Below are 16802 nucleotides of genomic sequence, written 5' to 3'. Positions count from 1 at the left end.
CAGCCTTCTTTATGGTCCAGCTTTCACTTCCATAGATCGCTACTGGAAAAGCCATAGCTTTGACTATGCGGAATTTTGTCGGCGAGGTGATGTCTCTGCTTTTTAAGATGCTGTCTCGGTTTGTCATTGCTTTCCTCCCAAGAAGCAGATGTCTTTTAATTTTATGGCTACTGTCACCATCTGCAGTGATCATGGAGCCCAGGAAAGTCAAATCTGTCATTGCCTCCATATGTTCCCCTTCTGTTTGCCAGGAGGTGATGGAACCAGTGGCCATGATCTTAGTTTTTTTGATGTTGAGCTTCAGACCATTTTTGCACTCTCCTCTTTCACCCTCATTAAGAGGTTCTTTAATTCCTCCTCACTTTCTGCCATCAGAGTGGTATCATCTGCATATCTGAGGTTGTTGATATTTCTTCCGGCAATCTTTGTTGATATTAATTCCGGTTTGAGATTCCTCCAGTCCAGCCTTTTGCATGATGTATTCTCCATATACGTTAATTCAGCAGGGAAACAACATACAGCCTTTTTGTACTCTGTGACAACCCCAGACCTACTGGAGTATGCCACACTCTAATTATGCTGCCACCAACCATTCCCTATAAGAAGTCACACAGACCAGGAATGGATTTTTAACAAACAAAGAACAAGGTTTATTTAAATAACAAACAGGGTAAATAAAAAGATCAAGTAAATAAGATACTGTAACGTGGCTTAGTCTCAATCATACATACAACAGTTTGGTTCACACAGAACACTTTAAAGTAAAGCACAGACCCTGAACCTATCAGTTCTGGCTACCCACATAGAAACCTGAACCTATCAGGTAGGTACTGACTGACACACAGTTGTACCCAGTCTGACACACAGACTCCAACTCCCACTCTTCAGCTCCACACAAGCTCCCAATATATATACAGTACAGCACCTCCCCCCTGATGTCCCGCCTTCCACTCCCCATAGGATGGAACTTTCCCTCCAAACCCATGACAGACAGGTACCATCAGTGCTGTATGTAACATACTCCTTTCCCAATTTTGAACCAATCAGTTGTTCCATATACAGTTCTAACTGTTGCTTCCTGTCCCGCATATAGATTTCTCAGGAGATAGATAAGGTGGTCAAGTACTCCCATTTCTTTAAGAACTTGCCATAGTTTGCTGTGGTCCACATAGTCAAAGGCTTTTGCATAGTCAATGAAAGTAGATGTTTATCTGGAACTCTCTAGCTTTCTCCATAACCCAGTGCATGTTAGCAATTTGGTCTTTAGTTCCCCTGCCCCGTTGAAATCCAGCTTGTATTTCTGGGAGTTCTTGGTCCACATACTGTTGAAGCCTACCTTGTAGGATTTTGAACATAACCTTGCTAGTGTGTGAATTGAATACAATTGTACGGTAGTTGGAGTCTTCTTTGGCACTGACCTTCTTTGGGATTGGGATGTAGACTGATCTTTTCCAATCCTCTGGCCACTGCTGAGTTTTCCAAACACACTGACATATTGAGTGTAGCACCTTAACAGTGTCATCTTTTAATATTTTAAATAGTTCACTTGGAATGCCATCACCTCCACTGGCCTTGTTGTTTGCCATGCTTTCTAAGGCCCACTTGACTTTACTCTCCATGATGTCTGGTTCAAGGTCAGCAACCACACTATCTGGGTTGTCTGGGACACCCAGATCTTTCTGGTATAATTCCTTTGTGTGTTCTTGCCATCTCTTCTTGATGTCTTCTGCTTTTGTGAAGTCCCTCCCATTTTTGTCCTTTATCATGTCCATGTTTGCACAAAATGTTCCTTTAATATCTCTAATTTTCTTGAACAGATCTCTGGTTTTTCCCTTTCTATTATTTCCCTTTATATCTTTGCACTGTCCATTTTAAAAAGCCCTCTCGTCTCTCCTTGCTGTTCTTTGGAAGTCAACATTCAATTTTCTGTAACTTTCCCTATCTCCCTTGCATTTTGTTTCCCTTCTCTTCTCTGCTATTTCTAAGGCCTCGTTGGACATCCATTTTGCTTTCTTGCCTTTTCTTTTCTTTGGGATGGTTTTTGCTGCTGCCTCCTGTACAATGTTACGAGCCTCCATCCATAGTTCTTCAGGCACTCTGTCCACCAAATCTAGGTCCTTAAATCTGTTCTTCCAAAAAAAAAAGTATTACTTCCATAATTCCTAACTCTGCTGTTAATAAGAAAAGTCTAGAATTCACCTATTACAACCTAAGTTAACACAGGGCCTTGGCTCCATTGAAAGCTTTGTGTGAACAGAACAGTTTCTTCCATTGTTAAAATATATTCAGCCTAGCAGAGGAAATCAGCACATGACTGAGAAAATGGCCTAGACCAGCATCAATTAGCTGTGCCAGGGTTTGCAAACCTTATGAGAACACCAGTAGGATTCTGGCTTTTGATGTACTGTACAATGGTGCCTCGACTTACGACCGTAATCCATTCCAGAAGATGGTTGTAAGTCCAAATGGTTGTAAGTCGAATCAGCATTTCCCATTGAAATATATTGATACCCGTTCAATCCGTTCCGGCTGCTTTTTGGTTGTATGTAGAGGTGCCGGTTGCAAGTCGAACCATTCCTTCCCATAGGAACAAATGCAAAGCGGTTAATCTGACCTCTGCCACTAGGGGAAGGATTTTTCTTCTTTTAGCCTAAGATGACAGGTTTTAAAAAGTGCAGGAAAGGAGGGAGATAAGGAACAGTGGGAAAGGAGGAAAGAAAGAAGGTCATCAATGGGGCACACAGACCCCTCAGACAAAGGTTTGTGCTGTTAAGCACAAAAAGAGAGAAGATAGAGAGAGAAATCAATGGTGGAGGATTTTGGAGTCTAAAACACCTTTTAAACCAAACAGTTTTTAAACCAAGCACATTTTAAACCAAACACTTTTTAAACCAAGCACCTTTTAAACCAAACAAAGCACCTTTTAAACAAAACACATTTTAAACCAAACCGAGCACCTTTTAAACAAAACACATTTTCAAACCAAACACCATTTAAAACCAAACACATTTTAAACCCACCCACCAACACCTTGTTCCAGCAAACCGACCCCCTCAGCACAAAAAGAGAGCAGAGAGAGAGAGAGAGAGAGAGAGAGAGAGAGAAGACAATGGGGGGGGAGAGACTTGAGTCTAAACCCCATTTTACACCATGATTTTAAAACAAAAAGACTTGGGAGTCACATTTTAAATCCACACATTTTAAAACAAAAGAGAGGTCACAGTACACAAACCCTAGGACCCACAGAATGCAAAAATAAATAAATAAATTTTACATTTTAAAATTGCAGTCTAATTTTCACATTTAATTTTAATTTACTATTACAGTCTAGTCTACTTTTCACATTTTAAATCCACACTGCAAGACCCGTCAGAGCACAGAAACATAACACCTCCACCTAGCCCAGTCTTTGTTTTAAAAAAGAAAGTCAAAAGTCCAAAAAGCAACCAAACCCCCCGAGACCCATCAGAAATGGGGAGAAAACAAAAAAAACCCCACAAACCCCTCAAAACCTATCACAGCACAGCACCACTGTATTAACATTAACTGATCTTTATTCTTTTTCTTTTAATTATCTCATCTTGGCAATGATTTATATAACTGTTAAAATTTGATGTTTTAAATGTTTTTATGATGTTGTTACTGTGATGTTTTTATTATGTATGTAAGCCACCCCGAGTAGACTTTGTCTAGGGGGGCGGGGTAAAAATCTAATAAAAGTAAAGTAAATAACCCCCCCAGGTCAAAGCCACATTGCAAAAACACCCAGAACAGTTTTTAAAAAGCAGAAAACAGCACCTTACCTCCCTAAAACACACAGACGTGCACGCGCGCGCGCGCACACACACACACACACACACACACACACACACACACACACACACTGAAGTAGAAGGGGGCAGTTCCGAAACCTCCGACGACAACGCACACTAACTGCTGGGGCGAAAGAGCTACAAAGAAGCAGCCTCGTCGCCACCTACAGTTAGAAATTTGATTTTCCCGCCCTTTTTCCCTAACTTTTTCTGTTCATGAGTGGAAGCTCCGGTCGCAAGTCAAAGCAAAATTTTGTGACCGGAGCTGGTCATACCTCAAAATGGTCATAAGTCGGGGTGTTCGTAAGTCAAGGCACCACTGTATTAATCAGGCTTTCTTATACTACATTGGTTTAAATGTCAAGATGATGTGCTAGTTATATAACCACCACCACCACCACCTTTGAACTGCAGAGCTAGAAGGGACTCTATGTATCTTTAGGTTCAGCCTCTTTGAATTGGGCACAGTGGGGAATTGAACCCCCAACCTCTTACTGCAGCCAGAGATCTAAACCACTGAGCTATCCAGCAGTTCAAAGTGTGTCATATTAATATAAAATATTAAATACCATAATTAAAGGAATTGTGTTTTTGTTGTAGGAGAATCCAAATCCTCACATGGCTTTCCAGAAAGTTCCAAGACCTACAGAAGGATCTCATCTACGAGTTCATGTCCTTCCTTTTCCGAAGATTAATGAGAGTCTAGTTCAGGATCTTATCCAGGAAGGTTTGGTGAAGAACCAAAGTGCAACTCCAGCTTCTCGTATAGAAAGAAAATGTGTTGTACCTGCTGGCCCACCAGTTGGTATGAGAATTACCTGTTCCATTCAATTGTAACCCTTCCACTGTGTTAGGATGGCTTTTCACTTACTAGAAAAACTGAGTGTATTTTATAGCTTTTCTAGAATGTTCCCGAACAGATTTTTAAAGGAAGTAAGTCACTCTTTAATCTTTGAAATGACATCACTGTTATTTAAAACATAGTTGACACTGTCAAAACATAATGTCCTCATTCAAGTATCAGTTGGTTTTGTATCTGTGTATTTTGATGTGGTGAAAGGAAGCAGTAAATATGTGCTCTGTGTATCAAAATGAATATTTTTAATTTAATATTCTATTTGTTTAATATATTTCTATACCACCCTTCTCTAAGCAACTGAAGGTAGTCTAGCATTGGGTGTCACCCTTTCTGTCTTTGCATAATTGGTGACCTTGACAGGAAGGTTGAGTAAAAATATTATTTATTTATTTATTTTATTTATATCCCGCTCATCTGGTCTATTCGATATTAGTATTAATATTAGTAAAATATTTCAAACAAACAAACAAAGATATATAGGAAACTGCCCTAAGCTGAGGGACGTGGTGGCGCTGCGAGCTAAACCGCAGAAGCCTGTGCTGCAGGGTCAGAAGACCAAGCAGTCGTAAGATCAAATCCATGCGACAGAGTGAGCGCCCGTCGCTTGTCCCAGCTCCCGCCAACCTAGCGGTTTGAAAGCATGCAAATGCACGTAGATAAATAGGGACCACCTCGGTGGGAAGGTAACAACATTCCGTGTCTAAGTCGCACTGGCCATGTGACCACGGAAGATTGTCTTCGGACAAACGCTGGCTCTATGGCTTGGAAATGGGGATGAGCACCACCCCCTAGAGTCGAACACGACTGGACAAAAATTGTCAAGGGGAACCTTTACCTTTACCTTTACCTGCCCTAAGCTGAAAGGTGATGTAAATACAGCATTAAATAAATGACTCATTCCAGTATTTGCAGTCTTCTTTGTTATATGCATTATCACCTGTCATAATATCATGCCATCAACTTAGGACACCCATTCTTTATACAAGGCATCAGCAGAATTTTCATGTGGTGTATGCTGTCTGTATGATAGCAATTTACTATAATGTGTTTTATGGTGGTTTGTACATAAAGCCAGTTAACACTGCTTTTTTCTAACAGTGAGTAAAGTTTGTGAATGCTCCTCCAAGGCATTCTGTAACAAGCTGCTCTTCTTATTCCAATGAATATGATGCTCTTTATAATGTATGGATATAATACTTTTTATAATAATAATAATAATAATAATAATAATAATAATAATAATAATAATAATAATAATAATAATAATAATAATAATAATAATAATAATAATAATAATAATAATAATTTATTGTCATTGTAAGTATATACACAGTATACCCATACAACGAAATTCACAGACACCCAGAGACCAGACACATGCACACACATAAAATTCCCCAAACACTCCCCACCCACTAAAAGTCCCCCACTAAAAATACAAACATCTACATCACAGGCCAAGTAACACAGTCCAACTAATTATTTACTACTGGTGGTCTTTAAGCTCATTATTAATTGCAATTATAACTCTGAGACAAAAACTATTCAGAAAACGTGTGGTCTGAGTCTTAATTGTTCTATATCTTCTGCTGGATGGTAACAGTTCAAAAATATGCTCCACTTACCACTTTTAATGCTCTTCTTTTGAACCTGGAACTATCCTAGCTGCTTCCAATTATGTCCTATTTGTTTTATCTTCACAAACAAATATAGGCAATAAAAGTTACATTGCAATACTAAAATTCACAAGGATTTTTCAGGGAAGTTCATTGGCATAATACCAACTTCCTATCTATTCTTGTTAATTTCCTACAAATGAGTATGAATTTTGCATTCTGAGACTACTTTTTTTATTAATGGGTTTTCACCATTTTCTTAGTGGAGATAAGATGTAAGTGGAATCTTCCAGATATTATGCTGTGTTAGGTATTATGTATGTGACTATGTAGTATAAGATTGTGTAGTAAACACTTTTAACATCTTATGATGAGAATTGCAGCTAAATAAAACAAGGATGTTAGGAATGTTTCTAATGTAATAACTCTTAAGTGATGATAGTTTTTAAAATAAATGGTTTCACATATGTTTCTACTTCTTTCTTTGTTAGTTTCCATAATAGAAAAGTCAAGCACAGTTTTCAACAGTGCACAAAGGCTGGAAGTTGTTAGAAACTGCATCTCCTTTATATTTGAAAACAAAATTTTGGAAACTGAAAAGGTAATAAAGTTTTTGCTAAACTATTTGAGGAACATTTCCAAGTTAAATTCGTACATGTCAAGTGATTAGTCTCTTTGCCAATCCTGTCCTGTTTTCATATATTCATTGTGCTTGCCAGTCAGTGTTGAATTAAAAAGGATTGGGGGCTAGTTGAGTAGAGGTGGTGGGTATAAATGTACAATTCAGTTTTTACTCTTAAAGGAAAGTGAAGTCTAACTCTCCCGCCCTCCTGCCTGCCCCTTTCCCATCTTTGCTTCTTTTGGAGGAACTCTCTTCCTTGTACCCTTTTTACACCCCTTCCTCAGGAATAGAGAGGCAACTGTTTGACCAAAGTAATTTGACAGCCTGATAGCTGTTTTGCAATAGGCAGGGAAGTTTCAAGAGACCAGTCTCTGGGTAAATGTATAACAGTGATTCATATCCAGTCCAAAATTATCACTATGGTAGGACACAGTATCCTGGAGGGATTGGTTCCGCACCTTCCCGCAGATGCCAAAAACCCATGGATAATAGCAAACCTTATACATAGCATGATCTCTGGCTCCCTGTAGTAGCCACTTCTGGTAATTATATTGTGGAAATAAGTTTTCCTGGTTTTTTTATTTAATATTTTTTATATGTCCAGACTGTGGATAAGTGAAATCATGGACACTGATCCCACAAATATGGGGGTCCTGCTGCACTGTTGTCTGGTAGTGCATTTAAATTCTCACATGTTCAATTTCAGAATGAAAATTTCAAAAAGTGATAATAGGCCATATGAGCATCTCTGCTTGAAATCTTGTAAGCAGAAACAAACGCAGGCAGCTTTTTTCACACCCTCAGTTTTTGCTCCTGTTTGTTACACTGACCCATTGTTTCAAAAGGGAATATAGTCACCTTGGAAAAAGCAGTCAAAGGCAGGAAGAATGTTTCCTCCTTCTGGGGCTAAAGTAATGGTACTGCAAGCATTAGTATGCTGGCAGCCTTTTTCCATGAACTGCTACCCTCATTGTACTTTACTATATGTTATGCTTCAATTGAAATCATGGGAGTTGCAGTCCAAAAACATCTGGAAGGCCATAGTTTGCCCACCCCTGGTCTAAGAGACATAACAAAAGAAAGGGAAGCATACTGAACTGTGAGTGGTACTGTATTCTAACTTTTTCTCCTTTTGTGAATTGTACAAGGAAACTATAAAATTTTAATGTATTAGGCCTGCCCAGATTTTGGATTGACTGCTTCAGCTTGGGAAGGGACAAACTAATTAAAAGTTGCAGGCAGTATAATTAAGTATTTGAGGCATATGCCTGCTTATCACTTACATTACCAAAAGCCTATAGAAAGAGACATGATTTTCACTTCTTTTTAAAAACGTTTGACCCAAATCACTGACCAAGTTCAATATGCAGAAGATTCCATAACTTAGAGGCCACAACTAAAAAAGCCAGACACTAAACCCCATAGTTCATTGTAATCTATCTATGTTTGGGATATACCTGGAAAATGTTGTTTGATTATGGTGCATGAATCTGTGAAGGGAGAAAAGAAAGGTTTTCACCTTTCAGTCACAGAGTATATTAACAAAACTGCTTCAGTTCAGGACTTTTTTTAGCATCCTAATAATTACATTTTCACTTCTGCAGACACTTCCTGCTGCACTGAGAGCACTTAAAGGAAAAGCAGCACGACAGTGTTTGACACAAGAATTAAGCCTCCATGTTCAACAAAATCGTGCAATACTGGATCATCAGCAGTTTGACTACATAGTACGAATGATGAACTGTACTTTGCAGGTACTTAACTTATTTTCACCTTGGGGGTTCTTTGATGCACTGAGGAAAATATTGCTGGGCAGGAGTACAAAAGCATTCTATTGTACTGTACATTGGCACCCCTGTATCTGTGGGCAACCAGTTCCAAGCCCCTCCTGCAGATACTGAAAATTATGGTTTACAGCAAATGCTATATGTAACATAGTCTCTTGGACCCAGGGCTCCCCTGTACCTGCAGTTTTTATCTCATTGAGGTCTCTTGTTAGTAAGAAGAGCCAAAATGAAGTTTTTCCTCATTCATCAACTTGCTGATGACAGCTGTCTCCATCTCAATCTCTCTCTATCTCTCTCTTGTTAGTTCTCTCTCTCACACACACACACAAAATCTCAATGGCTCTGTGGGTTTTCTTCTTTGAAGAAAATTTAGAATGTGTTGTTTTTGTTTGCCCAGGAGTGTTGAGAAAGGGGCTGGATGGATGGCAGGAATACCTCAGCTCTTGAGTCGAGTTTTACAATGAGGCTGCTCTTGAAAGTAGAGGAGGTTGCCTCAAGCTGGCGGGAGACTAGGCAAAGTGGCTTACTTGTATAACGTAGTGTCTGGTTCCCTATAGTGGCTAGTTCTGATAACTATATCTTGGAAATCTGTATTTCTAGGTTTCTCCATTTAATATTTTTAATATTTGAGCCTATGGATAAGTGAAACAGCAGATATTGCTCCCACAGATATGGGGGTCCTACTAGATACTTTGCTTTATTAAACTACTCTACGCTAAAATAATAGATCTAAAGCCATGATACCTGACCTATAGGTGAAATGACTTCACCTTGTCTTCCCATTGCAGCTTTCCATATTACATAAAAAAGGGGAGGACCAGTTGGAACAGGTTCTGAAGGTGCATTGTCTTCCTCAGAATGCTGCTGACAGTATCAAGGTCCTTTTTTGTCTCTTGATTTTGCTTTTTGTATACAACAACATAAAGTTCTTACAGTAGTTCTGTCTGTATATAACAGATGTTTGATTCATCATTTGTCTTACTTTCAACACTAGTTTACAGGAAGTATAATTTCCCCCTACCTCTTTTATTGCACTTATCTGTATTCTAGCAATTGGGGCTGTGATGCATTGGACCCCCTAAAGGGCCACTGGTATTCGGTCAGAAAGTTCGACAGGCCACTTACCTACCACCTTTGTGCTGGGGCAAGTCCCAAGACCTGAGCAGTGCGTAGCATAAGCCCTTTGAACAAGTCTGACCTTAAAAGAACACTTTACTCTTAACTAATACTTTACAAGTACAGACACATGGGCTTTGTGATTCCTTAGAACTCACAACAGCTCAGTTAGGTAGGACTCTTAAAAGATAGCTAGTTTGTGGCCCTCTCCACCTCCTGGATTTAGCCAGACCCTGCTGTTCAAGAGACCAGTCCTTTTGTAGAATTTTTATAATTAATTTTTATTAGAAAAATAGAGTTTCATAGAATCAGTTTATATTGCACAAGCATTAGCATCAAGAACATATTCAGAGATCATTGCAGTTAAATAAAATACCTGTTTCCTTTAAAAATAATAAACACTAATTAAGCTAACTAAGGTAGGCTATAGTGGCTAGCCCCGCCTCCTTCTTCATACTTACAGCCTCTCTAATCCAGATCAGAACAACACACGAACCATCAGAATCACATACTGTTACTTTCAGTTACTTTCACATAACCCATCATCCATTTTCTACTTTCCCAGACTCCTCCCTTCTTCTTGGCCTTTCTGGCTGTTAACCAATTAACCTTAAGAGGCTGTAACACCACTCTCTTCCCCTTATTCCTATGAGAGTCCAGGTGTTGTTTATCTCTTCTCCAACTAGCTTGGAATGTTGAGTCTTCCATGGGCTCTCAATTTGGCCTTCATCGTTATCTCAGACCAGGCTGAACAGTCTTCAGAAAAACACTCTCATGGCGCTTAGAAAAACACATACCAATTTCTCTCAAATCATCTTCACACAGAACCTGTCTGACTCCATTTTACATTTCTCTGACTACATATCCCATCATGACAGGGGCTAAAGACACAGGGCTTGGCTGGATATAAATTATACCTATTTGCTCCAGTGAAATAGTCTTCAGATAGGAAAAACCTGAACATCAGTCTGCAAAATAGGATGTCTTGTTTCTCACAAAAAAAAGTCCCATGTGCAAATGAAGGCTCTTGTCCCCCGTAAAATCTTGCCAGTGTGCAAATGAGAGCTTATACTCCATGAAAAACATTGCCAGTCCACAAATGACAGTTCCTTTGACATGTAAAAAATTCCAAGGCTGCAAAACAGGGCGTGTTTTACTGCAAAATCTCCCCAAGCTTTAAATAGTCTTCCACACTGATTGGACTATAAACAGGAGAAACTTCACTCTCAGTTGAGGGTCCTTGATCCAAATCCAGCCTGGTGCCTGAGGGTTCCTTGGTATAATGGGTAGCGTATGAAATTATTTCAGATGAATGGCACAACTGGTACACTGTCCCCCTCAACATATGAACTTGAAAGTGTTGCATTATTAAACAAGAATATTTATTTGATGTAAATCTATTTAGTTAAGAGCAGGGACTACTTGATCTGGGACTATATTTTTTCCTTCACAAGAGATTTCAGGAACAATCTTGATTTCAGGGTTTTGTTTTGTTTTGTTTTTGTTTTTTCATTTTCAAGTTGTTCCTGCCAAAACCACAGAACTCCTATGCAATTATCTTCTACTTGAAGCAATCTCTTATCATAAAATACCTTAGATTTAAAATTTAACAGCAGAAGAAGATTTAACGATTTAGAATATGGGCATAATTGTGTGATATTACCTACACTGATAATTTAAAATAAGATATCTTAACTAAATTAGCAGCTTAAAAAAACTTGCACTTGAGTTGGAAGATCTACATAGGTATATAAAGGAGCACTGAGGAGCTGGCAAAATCTTCCTGAATGAATCCTCACTGATAATGTAAGGTTCCCATATTTATCATTCAAGACAATGGGATTTCAGTTTTTCAGATGAGAAAATAATCTGTGAAGATTCTCAGTCATCCAGATGAGGTTAACTGGAAATTGAGTCATGGCAACTGGACTTCTTTCAGAAGGTTGAAACATTTCACTACACATCCAAGTACTGTAGCTTCTACAGTCTAAGGAGAGTTGCTAGGAGACTCCAAATACAGTATATCCTCCAAGTTGGTTTCACTTCCCCCTGGTCTAAATAGGCACGTTAGATGGACAAAGGATGGGGGCGTGAGTGATCCCACCTCTGCAGTCCTTATCCAGCCATTGTCATGGGTCATTAACAATGGTCTTTCTGGTGTGTGTCCTTACAGTGGGACCTCTACTTACAAACATCCCTACTTATGAAAATTTTGAGTCATGAAAAGCTCCGGCCGCAAAATTTTGCTTCCACTTGCAGCCAGAGCTTCCAGTTATGGACAGAAAAAGGCAGGGAAAAAAGGCGGGGAATTCAAACCTTTGGTGGCGAAGAGGATGCTTCTTCGCCCCAACGGTTAGGAAAAGCCTCCCGGGCTTCCAACACCGTCCCAACCACCGCACCGGGTGCCGGTACTTTGGAAGCCCAGGAAGCTGGCACCCGGTGCAGCGGTTGGGGCAGCTTTCGGCTTCCCGGGCTTCCAAAGCTGCACCCGCTGCCCTCTGACTCCTGTCCCTGCTGCCCTCTGACTCCTATCCCTGCGGGGACGGGAGGCAGAGGGCAGCAGGTGCGGCTTTGGAAGCCCAGGAAGCTGGCCCCCGGCGCAGAGGTTTGGATGGCTTTTGGCTTCCAAAGCCACCCCGACCACCATGCCGGGTGCCGGTGCTTTGGAAGCCCAGGAAGCTTTCGCAGCATATTCTTGGAATTGGGTTTTTGTTTATTTTTATTTATTTATTTATTTATTTATTTATTTATTTATTTATTTATTTATTTATTTATTTATTTTTATTTTTATTTTTATTTTTATTTTTATTTTTATTTTTATTTTTTGCAGCCCCAGGGGCTTGCAGTGTTTTATTTTTATTTTTTGGTGATTTTTTTTCTTTGGCCGGAACGGATTAATCGGTTTTCAGTGCATTCCTATGGGAAATGGTGCTTCAGTTTATGAAATTTTTGAGTTACGGCCACCGTTCCAATACGGATTAATTTCGTAAGTCGAGGCACTACTGTATCTTTCTGGGGACAGATGAAAGGACGGCATGATAAACAGACAGATTGTATCGAAGGCCTCTACCCCTATTGAGTGAGAGATTTTCTATACACACATGTATGGCCCCCCTGACTCCTCCCTCAAACCACCTATTGTGTCAGTCCAAAATGAGTACACCTTGGTCATCAAATGAGTGTCCTTTGTCCTTCAAATGAAGGAACACTGCTGATTGTGGTCCTGAGCTGTTGCCTTTCCTGTGCTGGGTCATTCTCCTGTTTAGTGCCTATTTGGTTTCTCCAATGTAGAGCTCCAAACACTCAGCTGTGCATTCGACCGCATATACTGTGTTGCTCCTGTTGTGTTTTGGTATCTGGTCTTTTGGGTGGACAAGTCTCTGCCGTAGTCCATTTGTGGGGTTTTGTGGGTTTGTGCTGTCACCGTCACCCTCCTCAAAAATAAATTTAAATATTAATAAATTTAAAATGATGAGACAATAAGTATTTAGTGACTATCATTTGGCTTTATTCATATCTGTAAAATAATATAGTATTAGGACATGGAGCATGGGAGTTGAACATCTATCTGTCTACTAAACTGTGATTCAGAGCCCCTTCAAAATCAATCTTTGAATGTGGAAAGTATAGCTGGGCTATAAAAATTTATTTACTGGAACAGCATATGATTTTACATGGGAAGGGATATAACAATACATGAAGTATACTAACTTAAAAAACATGTCAGGGGAAAAAAATCACCTTTGGTATACTTCACATATTTAAAAAAGGTTCCTAGAAGGTACATAAAATGCAAGTTAGACTGCAGTATGCAGTTGCCTTTTTCTTATATAATTGTTAGCTATATAACCCATTATATTTATTCATTCCAATTTTTAGGGCATCCAATCCCAGGTGCACAGTGTTACAGTCAATTGAGATTTAACATAGTAATATTAACATCAGATAATGAAAAATGTAATATCCAAAGTTCTTCCTGACATTTCCCAAATTGTTTCTGATTTCCCAAAATCTCTCCACTCAGGTCTTGCCTCTTAACCAGGGGAGCCTCTTGGACCCATCTTGAATGGTACCGTCGTTTGGCTATTGTTGCCATAACATGCAATTTCATTTGTCTTGTTTCTTCTCTCTTACATTTCAGAGAGTCTGTCAGTTATAAACGATCCTCCTAGATGGTCTTTCCCTTCTCTTTCTATGTATTATCAATAAAAAATTCCTGGAAAACAGGACTTAAAAGCCACATAGCTTGGGCTTGTTCCCATTTCAAGGCCATGCACAAAGTGGGAGTTCAGATCTGAATGAAATTAGCATGTGCTATTTTAGCTGCAACCTCAATGAAATTAGCTTGAGCTGTTTTATATGCATATTTAAAAACAATTGCTAATATGTAAATTGAAATACAACGCATGCCACTCTAGCAAAAAAGACCGTGAACAAGTGATCCGTGTGCCTGCTCAGTTTGATATGGAAATGCTAAGTGCCAATGGACAAATTAAGAACATTTGCTTTTTGTTCTTCCAGTTCTTAGTCTTTAAACTGGGCAACCTTCCAAAGAGATTGTTGTTCTCCCAGTGTTTCAAATACAGGACTGTTCTTTATAAAATACCATATATGTCTACCTTAACAACAACTTAAGTACTCTTCAGAACCTGATTGAACGAATCCCTTGGCCCTTGTATGTCTCACTTCTGCCTTTCCGATGGGCCCAGATATCCTAAACAGGCCCAGGATTATTGCCTGCTTTAAACTGCCATATATATAATTGTCTTCCCCTTAATAATATTCTAAAATTGCACTGTGAGTGAATTGATTAGGTATAGCCTGGGTTTCATAAAATCAGCTAATTCTTCCTGTAAAAATTGGAACCACATTCGGTATCATTACACTATATTTGTATTCTGCCTTTCCTTTGAGGAGTTCAAGTTGGTGTTCATTATCCCCTGACCAGATTATTCTCACAACAGCCCTTTGAGGTGGATTAGGCTTTGGGAAGGCATCCAGCCCAAGGTTCTCCAGTGAATTTTGTACTGTTTTGTAATTCACTCAGCCTGGGTCTACAATTGAGAAGCATTAGAATATTTCAATTTGTCCTATATGTTACTTGGATCCATTATACAGATCATGTATCTCTGAAGATTCTCAGTCATGCAGATGAGGTTATCTGGAAGTTGAGTCATGAAAACTAGATGTCTTTCTTATTAGGTTGAAACCTTTCAGTACTCATCCAAGTAGCTTCTTCAATCTGAGGAGAGTTGGTAGGAGACTCCTGATATGTCCTCCAGGTTGGCTTCACTTCCCCCTGGTTTCAATAGGCACCTTAGATGAACAATAGATGGGGTGGGGGTGAATGATAATCCCACCTCTGCAGTCCTTTCCCACTCATTGTCTTGGTTCATTAGCCTTCATTAACAGTGGTCTTTCTGGTGTGCGTGATCCTGATCCTGATCTTTCTGGGGATGGACAAAAGGGCAGCATGATAAATAGGAGAGAGGTTATACCTAAGTCCTCCAGCCCTGTTAAGTGAGGGATTTTCTATATGCAGTACAGTGGTGCCTCGCACAGTGAGGTTAATCCGTTCCGGATTAACCCTCGCTGTGTGAAAACATCGCTGAGCGGGGCAGAAAAGCCCATTGGAACGCGTTAATCAGCTGCTGTACTCACCGTTCAGCGATGTTTCTCCGATGGCCGGCAGCCATTTTCGCACCCTCCCCTCGCTTAACGAGGGTGTGAAAACGCTGCGCGTGGCCATTTTGCGGCTTCCGGCGGCCATTTTGTAGCCGCCGAACAGCTGATCGGCGGGTCACAAAGCGAAGGTCAGTAAGCGAACCGCTTACCGACCTTCGCTCTGCAATTTTTTCCCTATTGAGGCATCGGTATGCAGTCACATTTGCGATCGCAAAACCGGCCTCGTAGAGCGAATTCATCGCTCTACGAGGCGCCCGTTGTGCGAGGCACCACTATATATACGGAGCATGCTACTGTAGTGATTACATCTTTTAAGGCTCAGTTCTCATTGGGTTTGTGTTAACTTCTAAAGTCTGAGCCCCAAAATAATAGAAGGACCATCTCCTCCATTAACAAACTGCCAGCTTACTCAGATCATCAACTCTATTATTTATTTATTTATTTATTTATTTATTTATTTATTTATTTATTTCCATTTATACTCCGCCTATCTGGTCAATTACTACCATTCTAGGAGGCTTACAACACAAAGTACAAAATACAAGAACCATATAAAAAGTAATTTTTGCACAATTTAAAAATTCTATAAGATGGAAAACAAACAAAATAAATCTTAATAAAGAAAGCAGAGTCAGAAATTAACTGGGGGGGGGGAAGGCCGGCCTTAACATGCACATTTTAGTTGGTTTTTAAAAATACCCAGCGAGGGAGCTGTGCGAATCTCCGGAGGCAGATTGTTCCAGAGGTGAGGAGCCACTGCCGAGAAGGCCCGGTTTCTTTTTTTTTTTTTCTTCCGGGCCTCCCTTGGTGTCAGGCTCCTCAGCCTCACCTCCTGACTCGCACGAGTGGCACGGGTAGAACTAGTTGGGAGTAAGCGTTCTGCCAAGTATCGAGGCCCTAAACCATTTAGGGCTTTATACGTAAGCATCAAGACTTTGAAGTCAACGCGGAACCGAATGGGCAGCCAATGCAGCGCGGCGAAATTAGGAGACATGTGGTGACATTTTCTCACTCCACTAAGGAGTCTGGCCGCCGCATTCTGCACCAGTTGGAGTTTCCACTTCAGCTTCAAAGGTAGCCCCACGCAGAGTGCATTACAGTGGTCTAATCAAGCGTATGCACCAAGGTAATGAGCGCCCCCACATCGAGATAGGGTCGCAGCCAGGCTATCCGCCAAAGATGGAAAAAGGCGGTGCAGACCACCAACACCATGGTGAGGTCCATTCGACACGTGGAGAGCCTCCAGTCCCGACTTTACCACCGTGGAGCGCCTAGCAACCTCTAAGCTGTTTTTATATATAATGG

At 40.1% G+C, this 16802-nt stretch overlaps 1 protein-coding gene across 7 annotated transcripts in view; it reads left to right on the top strand.

Annotated features, from left to right (window-relative positions):
• SBF2 (SET binding factor 2) overlaps window positions 1–16802 on the top strand; it is a 402592-nt gene that overhangs the window by 261088 nt on the left and 124702 nt on the right. For all 7 annotated transcript variants that reach the window (XM_020789925.3, XM_020789927.3, XM_020789926.3 and 4 more), the window contains 3 exons: window positions 4413–4617; window positions 6779–6888; window positions 8514–8663. In XM_020789925.3, the coding sequence (XP_020645584.1) occupies window positions 4413–4617; window positions 6779–6888; window positions 8514–8663 (465 nt within the window). The remainder of the gene's footprint in view (window positions 1–4412; window positions 4618–6778; window positions 6889–8513; window positions 8664–16802) is intronic.

This window comes from Pogona vitticeps, chromosome 1 (assembly GCF_051106095.1).
Source record: "Pogona vitticeps strain Pit_001003342236 chromosome 1, PviZW2.1, whole genome shotgun sequence".
In the NCBI taxonomy this organism is placed as follows: Eukaryota; Metazoa; Chordata; class Lepidosauria; order Squamata; family Agamidae; genus Pogona; species Pogona vitticeps.
This window is presented reverse-complemented; position numbering and strand designations above follow the sequence as displayed.